General features: G+C 51.7%; 1 protein-coding gene across 7 annotated transcripts in view; it reads right to left on the bottom strand.

The window, feature by feature from the left end:
* The window catches only part of LOC139575404 (A-kinase anchor protein 13-like), a 122,553-nt gene extending 108,130 nt beyond the window's left edge, over positions 1–14,423 (bottom strand). For all 7 annotated transcript variants that reach the window (XR_011674943.1, XM_071400333.1, XM_071400337.1 and 4 more), the window contains exon 1: positions 14,239–14,423. Coding sequence is in view for 6 of the 7 variants with exons in the window: in XM_071400333.1 (XP_071256434.1) it covers positions 14,239–14,307 (69 nt within the window). In the remaining variant the exon portion in view is untranslated. The remainder of the gene's footprint in view (positions 1–14,238) is intronic.
* Between the last annotated feature and the right edge of the window lie 1,319 nt (positions 14,424–15,742).

The raw sequence follows: 15,742 nt of genomic DNA, 5'->3' as shown, positions 1-15,742 counted from the left end.
TGACCTCTACTGACCAGGAGCTGTATGGTTACTAGTCCTTATATAGACCCCAGATGACCTCTACTGACCAGGAGCTGTATGGTTACTAGTCCTTATATAGACCCCAGATGACCTCTACTGACCAGGAGCTGTATGGTTACTAGTCCTTATATAGACCCCAGATGACCTCTACTGACCAGGAGCTGTATGGTTACTAGTCCTTATATAGACCCCAGATGACCTCTACTGACCAGGAGCTGTATGGTTACTAGTCCTTATATAGACCCCAGATGACCTCTACTGACCAGGAGCTGTATGGTTACTAGTCCTTATATAGACCCCAGATGACCTCTACTGACCAGGAGCTGTATGGTTACTAGTCCTTATATAGACCCCAGATGACCTCTACTGACCAGGAGCTGTATGGTTACTAGTCCTTATATAGACCCCAGATGACCTCTACTGACCAGGAGCTGTATGGTTACTAGTCCTTATATAGACCCCAGATGACCTCTACTGACCAGGAGCTGTATGGTTACTAGTCCTTATATAGACCCCAGATGACCTCTACTGACCAGGAGCTGTATGGTTACTAGTCCTTATATAGACCCCAGATGACCTCTACTGACCAGGAGCTGTATGGTTACTAGTCCTTATATAGACCCCAGATGACCTCTACTGACCAGGAGCTGTATGGTTACTAGTCCTTATATAGACCCCAGATGACCTCTACTGACCAGGAGCTGTATGGTTACTAGTCCTTATATAGACCCCAGATGACCTCTACTGACCAGGAGCTGTATGGTTACTAGTCCTTATATAGACCCCAGATGACCTCTACTGACCAGGAGCTGTATGGTTACTAGTCCTTATATAGACCCCAGATGACCTCTACTGACCAGGAGCTGTATGGTTACTAGTCCTTATATAGACCCCAGATGACCTCTACTGACCAGGAGCTGTATGGTTACTAGTCCTTATATAGACCCCAGATGACCTCTACTGACCAGGAGCTGTATGGTTACTAGTCCTTATATAGACCCCAGATGACCTCTACTGACCAGGAGCTGTATGGTTACTAGTCCTTATATAGACCCCAGATGACCTCTACTGACCAGGAGCTGTATGGTTACTAGTCCTTATATAGACCCCAGATGACCTCTACTGACCAGGAGCTGTATGGTTACTAGTCCTTATATAGACCACAGATGACCTCTACTGACCAGGAGCTGTATGGTTACTAGTCCTTATATAGACCCCAGATGACCTCTACTGACCAGGAGCTGTATGGTTACTAGTCCTTATATAGACCCCAGATGACCTCTACTGACCAGGAGCTGTATGGTTACTAGTCCTTATATAGACCCCAGATGACCTCTACTGACCAGGAGCTGTATGGTTACTAGTCCTTATATAGACCCCAGATGACCTCTACTGACCAGGAGCTGTATGGTTACTAGTCCTTATATAGACCCCAGATGACCTCTACTGACCAGGAGCTGTATGGTTACTAGTCCTTATATAGACCCCAGATGACCTCTACTGACCAGGAGCTGTATGGTTACTAGTCCTTATATAGACCCCAGATGACCTCTACTGACCAGGAGCTGTATGGTTACTAGTCCTTATATAGACCACAGATGACCTCTACTGACCAGGAGCTGTATGGTTACTAGTCCTTATATAGACCCCAGATGACCTCTACTGACCAGGAGCTGTATGGTTACTAGTCCTTATATAGACCCCAGATGACCTCTACTGACCAGGAGCTGTATGGTTACTAGTCCTTATATAGACCCCAGATGACCTCTACTGACCAGGAGCTGTATGGTTACTAGTCCTTATATAGACCCCAGTTGACCTCTACTGACCAGGAGCTGTATGGTTACTAGTCCTTATATAGACCCCAGATGACCTCTACTGACCAGGAGCTGTATGGTTACTAGTCCTTATATAGACCCCAGATGACCTCTACTGACCAGGAGCTGTATGGTTACTAGTCCTTATATAGACCCCAGATGACCTCTACTGACCAGGAGCTGTATGGTTACTAGTCCTTATATAGACCCCAGATGACCTCTACTGACCAGGAGCTGTATGGTTACTAGTCCTTATATAGACCCCAGATGACCTCTACTGACCAGGAGCTGTATGGTTACTAGTCCTTATATAGACCACAGATGACCTCTACTGACCAGGAGCTGTATGGTTACTAGTCCTTATATAGACCCCAGATGACCTCTACTGACCAGGAGCTGTATGGTTACTAGTCCTAATATAGACCTCAGATGACCTCTACTGACCAGGAGCTGTATGGTTACTAGTCCTTATATAGACCCCAGATGACCTCTACTGACCAGGAGCTGTATGGTTACTAGTCCTTATATAGACCCCAGATGACCTCTACTGACCAGGAGCTGTATGGTTACTAGTCCTTATATAGACCCCAGATGACCTCTACTGACCAGGAGCTGTATGGTTACTAGTCCTTATATAGACCCCAGATGACCTCTACTGACCAGGAGCTGTATGGTTACTAGTCCTTATATAGACCACAGATGACCTCTACTGACCAGGAGCTGTATGGTTACTAGTCCTTATATAGACCCCAGATGACCTCTACTGACCAGGAGCTGTATGGTTAATCCTGTGTGAAGGCTCTGTATGGTTAATCCTGTGTAAAGGCTCTGTGTGGTTAATCCTGTGTAAAGGCTCTGTGTGGTTAATCCTGTGTAAAGGCTCTGTAGGGTTAATCCTGTGTAAAGGCTCTGTATGGTTAATCCTGTGTAAAGGCTCTGTATGGTTAATCCTGTGTAAAGGCTCTGTATGGTTAATCCTGTGTAAAGGCTCTGTATGGTTAATCCTGTGTAAAGGCTCTGTATGGTTAATCCTGTGTAAAGGCTCTGTATGGTTAATCCTGTGTAAAGGCTCTGTATGATTAATCCTGTGTAAAGGCTCTGTATGGTTAATCCTGTGTAAAGGCTCTGTATGGTTAATCCTGTGTAAAGGCTCTGTGTGGTTAATCCTGTGTAAAGGCTCTGTAGGGTTAATCCTGTGTAAAGGCTCTGTATGGTTAATCCTGTGTAAAGGTTCTGTATGGTTAATCCTGTGTAAAGGCTCTGTATGGTTAATCCTGTGTAAAGGCTCTGTATGGTTAATCCTGTGTAAAGGCTCTGTATGGTTAATCCTCTGTAAAGGCTCTGTATGGTTAATCCTGTGTAAAGGCTCTGTATGGTTAATCCTGTGTAAAGGCTCTGTATGGTTAATCCTGTGTAAAGGCTCTGTATGGTTAATCCTGTGTAAAGGCTCTGTGTGGTTAATCCTGTGTAAAGGCTCTGTGTGGTTAATCCTGTGTAAAGGCTCTGTATGGTTAATCCTGTGTAAAGGCTCTGTAGGGTTAATCCTGTGTAAAGGCTCTGTATGGTTAATCCTGTGTAAAGGCTCTGTATGGTTAATCCTGTGTAAAGGCTCTGTATGGTTAATCCTGTGTAAAGGCTCTGTATGGTTAATCCTGTGTAAAGGCTCTGTATGGTTAATCCTGTGTAAAGGCTCTGTATGGTTAATCCTGTGTAAAGGCTCTGTATGATTAATCCTGTGTAAAGGCTCTGTATGGTTAATCCTGTGTAAAGGCTCTGTAGGGTTAATCCTGTGTAAAGGCTCTGTAGGGTTAATCCTGTGTAAAGGCTCTGTATGGTTAATCCTGTGTAAAGGCTCTGTATGGTTAATCCTGTGTAAAGGCTCTGTGTGGTTAATCCTGTGTAAAGGCTCTGTATGGTTAATCCTGTGTAAAGGCTCTGTATGGTTAATCCTGTGTAAAGGCGCTGTATGGTTAATCCTGTGTAAAGGCTCTGTATGGTTAATCCTGTGTAAAGGCTCTGTATGGTTAATCCTGTGTAAAGGCTCTGTATGGTTAATCCTGTGTAAAGGCTCTGTATGGTTAATCCTGTGTAAAGGCTCTGTATGGTTAATCCTGTGTAAAGGCTCTGTAGGGTTAATCCTGTGTAAAGGCTCTGTAGGGTTAATCCTGTGTAAAGGCTCTGTATGGTTAATCCTGTGTAAAGGCTCTGTATGGTTAATCCTGTGTAAAGGCTCTGTATGGTTAATCCTGTGTAAAGGCTCTGTATGGTTAATCCTGTGTAAAGGCTCTGTATGGTTAATCCTGTGTAAAGGCTCTGTATGGTTAATCCTGTGTAAAGGCTCTGTAGGGTTAATCCTGTGTAAAGGCTCTGTAGGGTTAATCCTGTGTAAAGGCTCTGTATGGTTAATCCTGTGTAAAGGCTCTGTATGGTTAATCCTGTGTAAAGGCTCTGTGTGGTTAATCCTGTGTAAAGGCTCTGTATGGTTAATCCTGTGTAAAGGCTCTGTATGGTTAATCCTGTGTAAAGGCTCTGTATGGTTAATCCTGTGTAAAGGCTCTGTGTGGTTAATCCTGTGTAAAGGCTCTGTATGGTTAATCCTGTGTAAAGGCTCTGTATGGTTAATCCTGTGTAAAGGCTCTGTATGGTTAATCCTGTGTAAAGGCTCTGTATGGTTAATCCTAGGTCTGCGTTGGTCGTGCAGCGTTTACTGTCATACGGCCCCTACACAAGTCAGGGCCATTCATACTTCCTGAGTTTTGCGGAAAAGCGCAGAGCTGTTGTGAAGGTAGTTGTCAAGGAAGTGAATTTGTGTTTACACAAGACCTCCCGCCCCCACCTACCGTCAACCAATCATGTCAATGTGGAGCCATAAGGAGCCCTCCACGTTGTTACACAATTTGACAGTGTTACATCACACCCTCCCAACCACATCTTGGGATCTAGCCTCCATCGTCTCTTCCCCTTTACGCTCACTTCCCCTTATTTAGATTCAGTTACAAGCAGCGGAATAGCAAAAAAACTCTCTAATACAGAATTACAACTTTTGTCATCTCAACAACTTTTGTCAGAAGATCAAGCACAAGCATGTTTAAAACATTGACTTCTTGTAGCCAAAACAGAGCACACAACACAAGGGGAATCCTCGGACAAATCTGCTATTTAAACAAACTGAATGAAACTCTGAAGGTTGTCAATGCAGAGGCATTTTGATTTTGCTTAAACACAAGATCAAAAATAGAGAAACAGCTGAAAACCGGCTAAATGACCAGGATATATTTTACACCGAGTGGAAATGGAGATGCTAGCAGGACCAGAATCACGCTGGTAATTCCTCCCAGACCTACCAAACCCATCTGTATCCTACCTACCCCCGTCTACCATTAGACACCACTTATTGTGACCCCTGTCCTGACACGTTAGAGCACAGGTGTCAAACTCATTCCACGGGGGGCCGAGTGTCTGCGGGTTTTCGCTCCTCCCTTGTACTTGATTGATGAATTAACATCACTAATTAGTTAGGAACTCCCCACACCTGGTTGTCTAGGGCTTTATTGAAAGGAAAAAACAAAAACCTGCAGACACTAGGCCCTCCGTGGAATGAGTTTGACACCCCTGCGTTAGAGTATGTCATGTACCTACCCTGTCCTCCTGCTGTACCTACCCTGTCCTCCTGCTGTACCTACCCTGTCCTAACACGTTAGAGTATGTCATGTACCTACCCTGTCCTCCTGCTGTACCTACCCTGTCCTCCTGCTGTACCTACCCTGTCCTCCTGCTGTACCTACCCTGTCCTCCTGCTGTACCTACCCTGTCCTCCTGCTGTACCTACCCTGTCCTCCTGCTGTACCTACCCTGTCCTCCTGCTGTACCTACCCTGTCCTCCTGCTGTACCTACCCTGTCCTCCTGCTGTACCTACCCTGTCCTCCTGCTGTACCTACCCTGTCCTGACACGTTAGAGTATGTCATGTACCTACCCTGTCCTCCTGCTGTACCTACCCTGTCCTCCTGCTGTACCTACCCTGTCCTGACACGTTAGAGTATGTCATGTACCTACCCTGTCCTCCTGCTGTACCTACCCTGTCCTCCTGCTGTACCTACCCTGTCCTCCTGCTGTACCTACCCTGTCCTGACACGTTAGAGTATGTAATGTACCTACCCTGTCCTCCTGCTGTACCTACCCTGTCCTCCTGCTGTACCTACCCTGTCCTCCTGCTGTACCTACCCTGTCCTGACACGTTAGAGTATGTCATGTACCTACCCTGTCCTCCTGCTGTACCTACCCTGTCCTCCTGCTGTACCTACCCTGTCCTGACACGTTAGAGTATGTCATGTACCTACCCTGTCCTCCTGCTGTACCTACCCTGTCCTAACACGTTAGAGTATGTCATGTACCTACCCTGTCCTCCTGCTGTACCTACCCTGTCCTCCTGCTGTACCTACCCTGTCCTCCTGCTGTACCTACCCTGTCCTGACACGTTAGAGTATGTAATGTACCTACCCTGTCCTCCTGCTGTACCTACCCTGTCCTGACACGTTAGAGTATGTCATGTACCTACCCTGTCCTCCTGCTGTACCTACCCTGTCCTCCTGCTGTACCTACCCTGTCCTCCTGCTGTACCTACCCTATCCTCTACCCCTGTCCTCCTACTGTACCTACCCTGTCCTCCTGCTGTACCTACCCTGTCCTCCTGCTGTACCTACCCTGTCCTCTACCCCTGTCCTCCTGCTGTACCTACCCTGTCCTCCTGCTGTACCTACCCCTGTCCTCTACCCCTGTCCTCCTGCTGTACCTACCCCCGTCATCCTGCTGTACCTACCCCTGTCCTCTACCCCTGTCCTCCTACTGTCCTCTACCCCGTCCTCCTGCTGTACCTACCCCGTCCTCCTGCTGTACCTACCCCTGTCCTCTACCCCTGTCCTCCTACTGTCCTCTACCCCGTCCTCCTACTGTCCTCTACCCCTGTCCTCCTGCTGTACCTACCCCGTCCTCTACCCCTGTCCTCCTACTGTCCTCTACCCCGTCATCCTGCTGTACCTACCCCTGTCCTCTACCCCTGTCCTCCTACTGTCCTCTACCCCGTCATCCTGCTGTACCTACCCCTGTCCTCTACCCCTGTCCTCCTACTGTCCTCTACCCCGTCCTCCTGCTGTACCTACCCCGTCCTCCTGCTGTACCTACCCCTGTCCTCATACTGTACCTACCCTTGTCCTCCTGCTGTACCTACCCCGTCCTCCTGCTGTACCTACCCCTGTCCTCCTACTGTCCTCTACCCCGTCCTCCTGCTGTACCTACCCCTGTCCTCCTGCTGTACCTACCCCTGTCCTCCTGCTGTACCTACCCCTGTCCTCCTGCTGTACCTACCCCTGTCCTCCTGCTGTACCTACCCCTGTCCTCCTGCTGTACCTACCCCCGTCCTCCTGCTGTATCTACCCCGTCCTCCTACTGTACCTACCCCTGTTCTCCTACTGTACCTACCCCTGTTCTCCTGCTGTACCTACCCTGTCCTCTACCCCTGTCCTCCTACTGTCCTCTACCCCTGTCCTCCTGCTGTACCTACCCCTGTCCTCCTACTGTACCTACCCCTGTTCTCCTACTGTACCTACCCCTGTCCTCCTACTGTACCTACCCCTGTCCTCCTGCTGTACCTACCCCTGTCCTCCTGCTGTATCTACCCCTGTCCTCCTGCTGTACCTACCCCTGTCCTCCTACTGTACCTACCCCTGTTCTCCTACTGTACCTACCCCTGTTCTCCTACTGTACCTACCCCTGTTCTCCTACTGTACCTAACCCTGTCCTCCTGCTGTACCTACCCCTGTCCTCCTGCTGTACCTACCCCTGTCCTCCTGCTGTACCTACCCCTGTCCTCCTGCTGTACCTACCCCTGTCCTCATACTGTACCTACCCCTGTCCTCCTGCTGTACCTACCCCCGTCCTCCTGCTGTACCTACCCCTGTCCTCCTGCTGTACCTACCCCGTCCTCCTGCTGTACCTACCCCTGTCCTCCTGCTGTACCTACCCCCGTCCTCCTGCTGTACCTACCCCTGTCCTCCTGCTGTACCTACCCCTGTCCTCCTGCTGTACCTACCCCTGTCCTCCTGCTGTATCTACCCCTGTCCTCCTGCTGTACCTACCCCTGTCCTCCTACTGTACCTACCCCGTCCTCCTGCTGTACCTACCCCGTCCTCCTGCTGTACCTACCCCTGTTCTCCTGCTGTACCTACCCCATCCTCCTGCTGTACCTACCCCGTCCTCCTACTGTACCTACCCCTGTTCTCCTACTGTACCTACCCCTGTTCTCCTGCTGTACTTACCCTGTCCTCCTACTGTACCTACCCTGTCCTCCTACTGTACCTACCCCTGTTCTCCTGCTGTACTTACCCTGTCCTCCTACTGTACCTACCCTGTCCTCCTACTGTACCTACCCCGTCCTCCTGCTGTACCTACCCCGTCCTCCTGCTGTACCTACCCCTGTTCTCCTGCTGTACCTACCCCGTCCTCCTGCTGTACCTACCCCGTCCTCCTACTGTACCTACCCCTGTCCTCCTACTGTACCTACCCCTGTTCTCCTGCTGTACTTACCCTGTTCTCCTACTGTACCTACCCCGTCCTCCTGCTGTACCTACCCCCGTCCTCCTGCTGTACCTACCCTGTCCTCATACTGTACCTACCCCGTCCTCCTGCTGTACCTACCCCTGTCCTCATACTGTACCTACCCCTGTCCTCCTGCTGTACCTACCCCGTCCTCCTGCTGAACCTACCCCGTCCTCCTACTGTACCTACCCCTGTTCTCCTACTGTACCTACCCCTTTTCTCCTGCTGTACCTACCCTGTCCTCCTACTGTACCTACCCCGTCCTCCTGCTGTACCTACCCCCGTCCTCCTGCTGTACCTACCCTGTCCTCATACTGTACCTACCCCGTCATCCTGCTGTACCTAGCCCTGTCCTCATACTGTACCTACCCCTGTCCTCCTGCTGTACCTACCCCGTCCTCCTGCTGTACCTACCCCTGTTCTCCTGCTGTACCTACCCCGTCCTCCTGCTGTACCTACCCCCTGTCCTCCTGCTGTACCTACCCCTGTCCTCATACTGTACCTACCCCTGTCCTACTGCTGTATCTACCCCTGTCCTCCTGCTGTATCTACCCCTGTCCTCATACTGTACCTACCCCTGTCCTCCTGCTGTATCTACCCCTGTCCTACTGCTGTATCTACCCCTGTCCTCCTGCTGTACCTACCCCTGTCCTCCTGCTGTACCTACCCCGTCCTCCTGCTGTACCTACCCCTGTCCTCCTGCTGTACCTACCCCCGTCCTCCTGCTGTATCTACCCCTGTCCTCTACCCCTGTCCTCCTGCTGTACCTACCCCTGTCCTCCTGCTGTACCTACCCCGTCCTCCTGCTGTACCTACCCCTGTTCTCCTGCTGTACCTACCCCCGTCCTCCTGCTGTACCTACCCCTGTCCTCCTGCTGTACCTACCCCTGTACCTACCCCCGTCCTCCTGCTGTACCTACCCCTGTCCTCTACCCCTGTCCTCCTGCTGTACCTACCCCTGTCCTCTAGCTCTGTCCTCCTACTATATCTACCCCTGTCCCCCTGCTGTACCTACTCCTGTCATCCTACTTTATCTACCCCTGTCCTCTACCCCTGTCCTCTACCCCTGTCCTCTACCCCTGTCCTCTACCCCCGTGCTCCTGCTGTACCTACCCCTGTCCTCCTGCTGTACCTACCCCTGTCCTCCTGCTGTACCTACCCCTGTCCTCCTACTGTACCTACCCCTGTTCTCCTACTGTACCTACCCCTGTCCTCTTACTGTACCTACCCCTGTCCTCCTGCTGTACCTACCCCTGTCCTCCTGCTGTATCTACCCCTGTCCTCCTGCTGTACCTACCCCTGTCCTCCTACTGTACCTACCCCTGTTCTCCTACTGTACCTACCCCTGTTCTCCTACTGTACCTACCCCTGTCCTCCTGCTGTACCTACCCCTGTCCTCTTGCTGTACCTACCCCTGTCCTCCTGCTGTACCTGCCCCTGTCCTCCTGCTGTACCTACCCCTGTCCTCATACTGTACCTACCCCTGTCCTCCTGCTGTACCTACCCCCGTCCTCCTGCTGTACCTACCCCTGTCCTCCTGCTGTACCTACCCCTGTCCTCCTGCTGTACCTACCCCGTCCTCCTGCTGTACCTACCCCTGTCCTCCTGCTGTACCTACCCCCGTCCTCCTGCTGTACCTACCCCTGTCCTCCTGCTGTACCTACCCCTGTCCTCCTGCTGTACCTACCCCTGTCCTCCTGCTGTATCTACCCCTGTCCTCCTGCTGTACCTACCCCTGTCCTCCTACTGTACCTACCCCGTCCTCCTGCTGTACCTACTCCGTCCTCCTGCTGTACCTACCCCTGTTCTCCTGCTGTACCTACCCCGTCCTCCTGCTGTACCTACCCCGTCCTCCTACTGTACCTACCCCTGTTCTCCTACTGTACCTACCCCTGTTCTCCTGCTGTACTTACCCTGTTCTCCTACTGTACCTACCCCGTCCTCCTGCTGTACCTACCCCCGTCCTCCTGCTGTACCTACCCTGTCCTCATACTGTACCTACCCCGTCCTCCTGCTGTACCTACCCCTGTCCTCATACTGTACCTACCCCTGTCCTCCTGCTGTACCTACCCCGTCCTCCTGCTGTACCTACCCCGTCCTCCTACTGTACCTACCCCTGTTCTCCTACTGTACCTACCCCTGTTCTCCTGCTGTACCTACCCTGTCCTCCTACTGTACCTACCCCGTCCTCCTGCTGTACCTACCCCCGTCCTCCTGCTGTACCTACCCTGTCCTCATACTGTACCTACCCCGTCATCCTGCTGTACCTAGCCCTGTCCTCATACTGTACCTACCCCTGTTCTCCTGCTGTACCTACCCCGTCCTCCTGCTGTACCTACCCCTGTTCTCCTGCTGTACCTACCCCGTCCTCCTGCTGTACCTACCCCCTGTCCTCCTGCTGTACCTACCCCTGTCCTCATACTGTACCTACCCCTGTCCTCCTGCTGTATCTACCCCTGTCCTACTGCTGTACCTACCCCTGTCCTCCTGCTGTATCTACCCCTGTCCTACTGCTGTATCTACCCCTGTCCTCCTGCTGTACCTACCCCTGTCCTCCTGCTGTACCTACCCCGTCCTCCTGCTGTACCTACCCCTGTCCTCCTGCTGTACCTACCCCCGTCCTCCTGCTGTATCTACCCCTGTCCTCTACCCCTGTCCTCCTGCTGTACCTACCCCTGTCCTCCTGCTGTACCTACCCCGTCCTCCTGCTGTACCTACCCCTGTTCTCCTGCTGTACCTACCCCCGTCCTCCTGCTGTACCTACCCCTGTCCTCCTGCTGTACCTACCCCTGTACCTACCCCCGTCCTCCTGCTGTACCTACCCCTGTCCTCTACCCCTGTCCTCCTGCTGTACCTACCCCTGTCCTCTAGCTCTGTCCTCCTACTATATCTACCCCTGTCCCCCTGCTGTACCTACTCCTGTCATCCTACTTTATCTACCCCTGTCCTCTACCCCTGTCCTCTACCCCTGTCCTCTACCCCTGTCCTCTACCCCCGTGCTCCTGCTGTACCTACCCCTGTCCTCCTGCTGTACCTACCCCTGTCCTCCTGCTGTACCTACCCCTGTCCTCCTACTGTACCTACCCCTGTTCTCCTACTGTACCTACCCCTGTCCTCTTACTGTACCTACCCCTGTCCTCTTACTGTACCTACCCCTGTCCTCCTGCTGTACCTACCCCTGTCCTCCTGCTGTATCTACCCCTGTCCTCCTGCTGTATCTACCCCTGTCCTCCTGCTGTACCTACCCCTGTCCTCCTACTGTACCTACCCCTGTTCTCCTACTGTACCTACCCCTGTTCTCCTACTGTACCTACCCCTGTTCTCCTACTGTACCTACCCCTGTCCTCCTGCTGTACCTACCCCTGTCCTCTTGCTGTACCTACCCCTGTCCTCCTGCTGTACCTACCCCTGTCCTCCTGCTGTACCTACCCCTGTCCTCATACTGTACCTACCCCTGTCCTCCTGCTGTACCTACCCCCGTCCTCCTGCTGTACCTACCCCTGTCCTCCTGCTGTACCTACCCCTGTCCTCCTGCTGTACCTACCCCGTCCTCCTGCTGTACCTACCCCTGTCCTCCTGCTGTACCTACCCCCGTCCTCCTGCTGTACCTACCCCTGTCCTCCTGCTGTACCTACCCCTGTCCTCCTGCTGTACCTACCCCTGTCCTCCTGCTGTATCTACCCCTGTCCTCCTGCTGTACCTACCCCTGTCCTCCTACTGTACCTACCCCGTCCTCCTGCTGTACCTACCCCGTCCTCCTGCTGTACCTACCCCTGTTCTCCTGCTGTACCTACCCCGTCCTCCTGCTGTACCTACCCCGTCCTCCTACTGTACCTACCCCTGTTCTCCTACTGTACCTACCCCTGTTCTCCTGCTGTACTTACCCTGTTCTCCTACTGTACCTACCCCGTCCTCCTGCTGTACCTACCCCCGTCCTCCTGCTGTACCTACCCTGTCCTCATACTGTACCTACCCCGTCCTCCTGCTGTACCTACCCCTGTCCTCATACTGTACCTACCCCTGTCCTCCTGCTGTACCTACCCCGTCCTCCTGCTGTACCTACCCCGTCCTCCTACTGTACCTACCCCTGTTCTCCTGCTGTACCTACCCCTGTTCTCCTGCTGTACCTACCCTGTCCTCCTACTGTACCTACCCCGTCCTCCTGCTGTACCTACCCCCGTCCTCCTGCTGTACCTACCCTGTCCTCATACTGTACCTACCCCGTCATCCTGCTGTACCTAGCCCTGTCCTCATACTGTACCTACCCCTGTCCTCCTGCTGTACCTACCCCGTCCTCCTGCTGTACCTACCCCTGTTCTCCTGCTGTACCTACCCCGTCCTCCTGCTGTACCTACCCCTGTCCTCCTGCTGTACCTACCCCTGTCCTCATACTGTCCCTACCCCTGTCCTCCTGCTGTATCTACCCCTGTCCTACTGCTGTATCTACCCCTGTCCTCCTGCTGTATCTACCCCTGTCCTCATACTGTACCTACCCCTGTCCTCCTGCTGTATCTACCCCTGTCCTCCTGCTGTACCTACCCCTGTCCTCCTGCTGTACCTACCCCGTCCTCCTGCTGTACCTACCCCTGTCCTCCTGCTGTACCTACCCCCGTCCTCCTGCTGTATCTACCCCTGTCCTCTACCCCTGTCCTCCTGCTGTACCTACCCCTGTCCTCCTGCTGTACCTACCCCGTCCTCCTGCTGTACCTACCCCTGTTCTCCTGCTGTACCTACCCCCGTCCTCCTGCTGTACCTACCCCTGTCCTCCTGCTGTACCTACCCCTGTACCTACCCCCGTCCTCCTGCTGTACCTACCCCTGTCCTCTACCCCTGTCCTCCTGCTGTACCTACCCCTGTCCTCTAGCTCTGTCCTCCTACTATATCTACCCCTGTCCCCCTGCTGTACCTACTCCTGTCATCCTACTTTATCTACCCCTGTCCTCTACCCCTGTCCTCTACCCCTGTCCTCTACCCCTGTCCTCTACCCCCGTCCTCCTAATGTACCTACCCCTGTCCTCCTGCTGTACCTACCCCTGTCCTCTAGCTCTGTCCTCTACCCCTGTCCTCCTGCTGTACCTACCCCTGTCTTCCTACTATATCTACCCCTGTCCTCTACCCCTGTCCCCCTGCTGTACCTACTCCTGTCATCCTACTTTATCTACCCCTGTCCTCTACCCCTGTCCTCCTGCTGTACCTACCCCTGTCATCCTACTTTATCTACCTCTGTCCTCTACCCCTGTCCTCTACCCCTGTCCTCCTGCTGTACCTACCCCTGTCCTCCTACTATATCTACCCCTGTCCTCTACCCCTGTCCCCCTGCTGTACCTACTCCTGTCATCCTACTTTATCTACCCCTGTCCTCTACCCCTGTCCTCCTGCTGTACCTACCCCTGTCATCCTACTTTATCTACCTCTGTCCTCTACCCCTGTCCTCTACCCCTGTCCTCCTGCTGTACCTACCCCTGTCATCCTACTTTATCTACCTCTGTCCTCTACCCCTGTCCTCTACCCCTGTCCTCCTGCTGTACCTACCCCTGTCCTCCTACTATATCTACCCCTGTCCTCTACCCCTGTCCCCCTGCTGTACCTACTCCTGTCATCCTACTTTATCTACCCCTGTCCTCTACCCCTGTCCTCCTGCTGTACCTACCCCTGTCATCCTACTTTATCTACCTCTGTCCTCTACCCCTGTCCTCTACCCCTGTCCTCCTGCTGTACCTACCCCTGTCATCCTACTTTATCTACCTCTGTCCTCTACCCCTGTCCTCTACCCCTGTCCTCTACCCCTGTCCTCCTAATGTACCTACCTCTAGTCCTCGCCGACACTTTAACTTCTTGGAGAGGCCTTGGACATCAAAGAACCTTCGATACAACATCTCTGTTACTTTCAGTGACTGTGAGCCCCAGACAGGCTGCTATCTAGCCTTACAATGCTAAACCCATCTAAACCACAGCCTCCAATGACTGAACACCACAGTACTTCACAACACTAATTCCTATCAGAGTAGGGAGAGAGACAGAGAGCACCAGGAAGTGGTGTAACAGTGTACATAGGGTGACCAGTTCCTATCAGAGTAGGGAGAGAGACAGAGAGCACCAGGAAGTGATGCAACAATGTACGTTTCTGACTCAACCCCCATCTCCAGTGGTAAGAGACAGGTATTCATAGAATGACATAGAACTCTGGAGGTCTGTCTTAGCTGCTGGTCGTGGCTGAGGTCTGTCTTAGCTGCTGGTCGTGGCTGAGGTCTGTCTTAGCTGCCAGTCGTGGCTGAGGTCTGTCTTAGCTGCCGGTCGTGGCTGAGGTCTGTCTTTAAAGCTGCTGGCCCTTTAAAGCAACTGGGCTAGCTGCTGTGGTGACAGAGAGAGAGATCTGGAGTCCATAGAGAGAGTGTCCTCTTCCTGTTCTACTTCTCTACCCGCTCAGCGCTGCTGCTACCGCTACTAATCCTATTCTGTTTCTCTGGTATCTCACATCTCTTCACTTCTCTCTGGCTCTCTGCAACACAGCACTCACTGTAACATTAGCACAACGTCATCAACTGAGTCAGATCAAATTAGGGTCAAACGGTGAAACGTGAAAACAGACCTCCTGGTGTAACACCAACGAAGATCTTAATAATAATATACCAAAGTGATTAAAACCCATTTTTATAACAAGGGGTCAATTTCTAACCTTCGCTGAAGTTTTCCCCGAGTTGAAATGTTTATCTGTGAAAACAGATTGGTGTTCCTCTGAATGACTAGTGCTAATAGATAGATATAGATAATCTGAACAGTGAGAATAGTAAGAAGTCAAGTACAGATGTCGTACCTTCATTTGAGCCAGTTTCACTCAGCAGCAAAATAATCCTGCAGCAACAGGAAATGTGAATTGTTATGTGGATTATAATTAATGGATTTTTTTTGTAGGGGTTGATACATTTTTCGTTAGGTAAAATCGAGTCTGAAATGGGAAATTACAAACTTTTTAAACCTACAATTCACACACGACAATTCACAACAGGATGATCAATTTAAGATTTGACATCTGTATTTCAGCAGACTGCAAACAGATTGGGTTAATCCTGAAACATAACCTTGTGATTAAAAGTGATGATGAGATCAATTGGATGATAACGGTCACCCTGGTCTTCTTGTGCATCGTTCTCGAGGTAGACTATAATAGTAGTAGTAAACTCAGCAAAAAAAGAAACTTCCCTTTTTCAGGACCCTGTCTTTCAAAGATAATTCAAAAAAGTCTAAATAACTTCACAGCTCTTCATTGTAAACGGTTTAAACACGGTTTCCCATGCTTGTTCAATGAACCAT

The sequence above is a fragment of the Salvelinus alpinus genome, chromosome 5 (genome assembly GCF_045679555.1).
Source record: "Salvelinus alpinus chromosome 5, SLU_Salpinus.1, whole genome shotgun sequence".
Taxonomy (NCBI): Eukaryota; Metazoa; Chordata; class Actinopteri; order Salmoniformes; family Salmonidae; genus Salvelinus; species Salvelinus alpinus.
The sequence above is the reverse complement of the archived record's forward strand: the minus strand, read 5'-3'. Positions and strand labels throughout refer to the sequence as shown.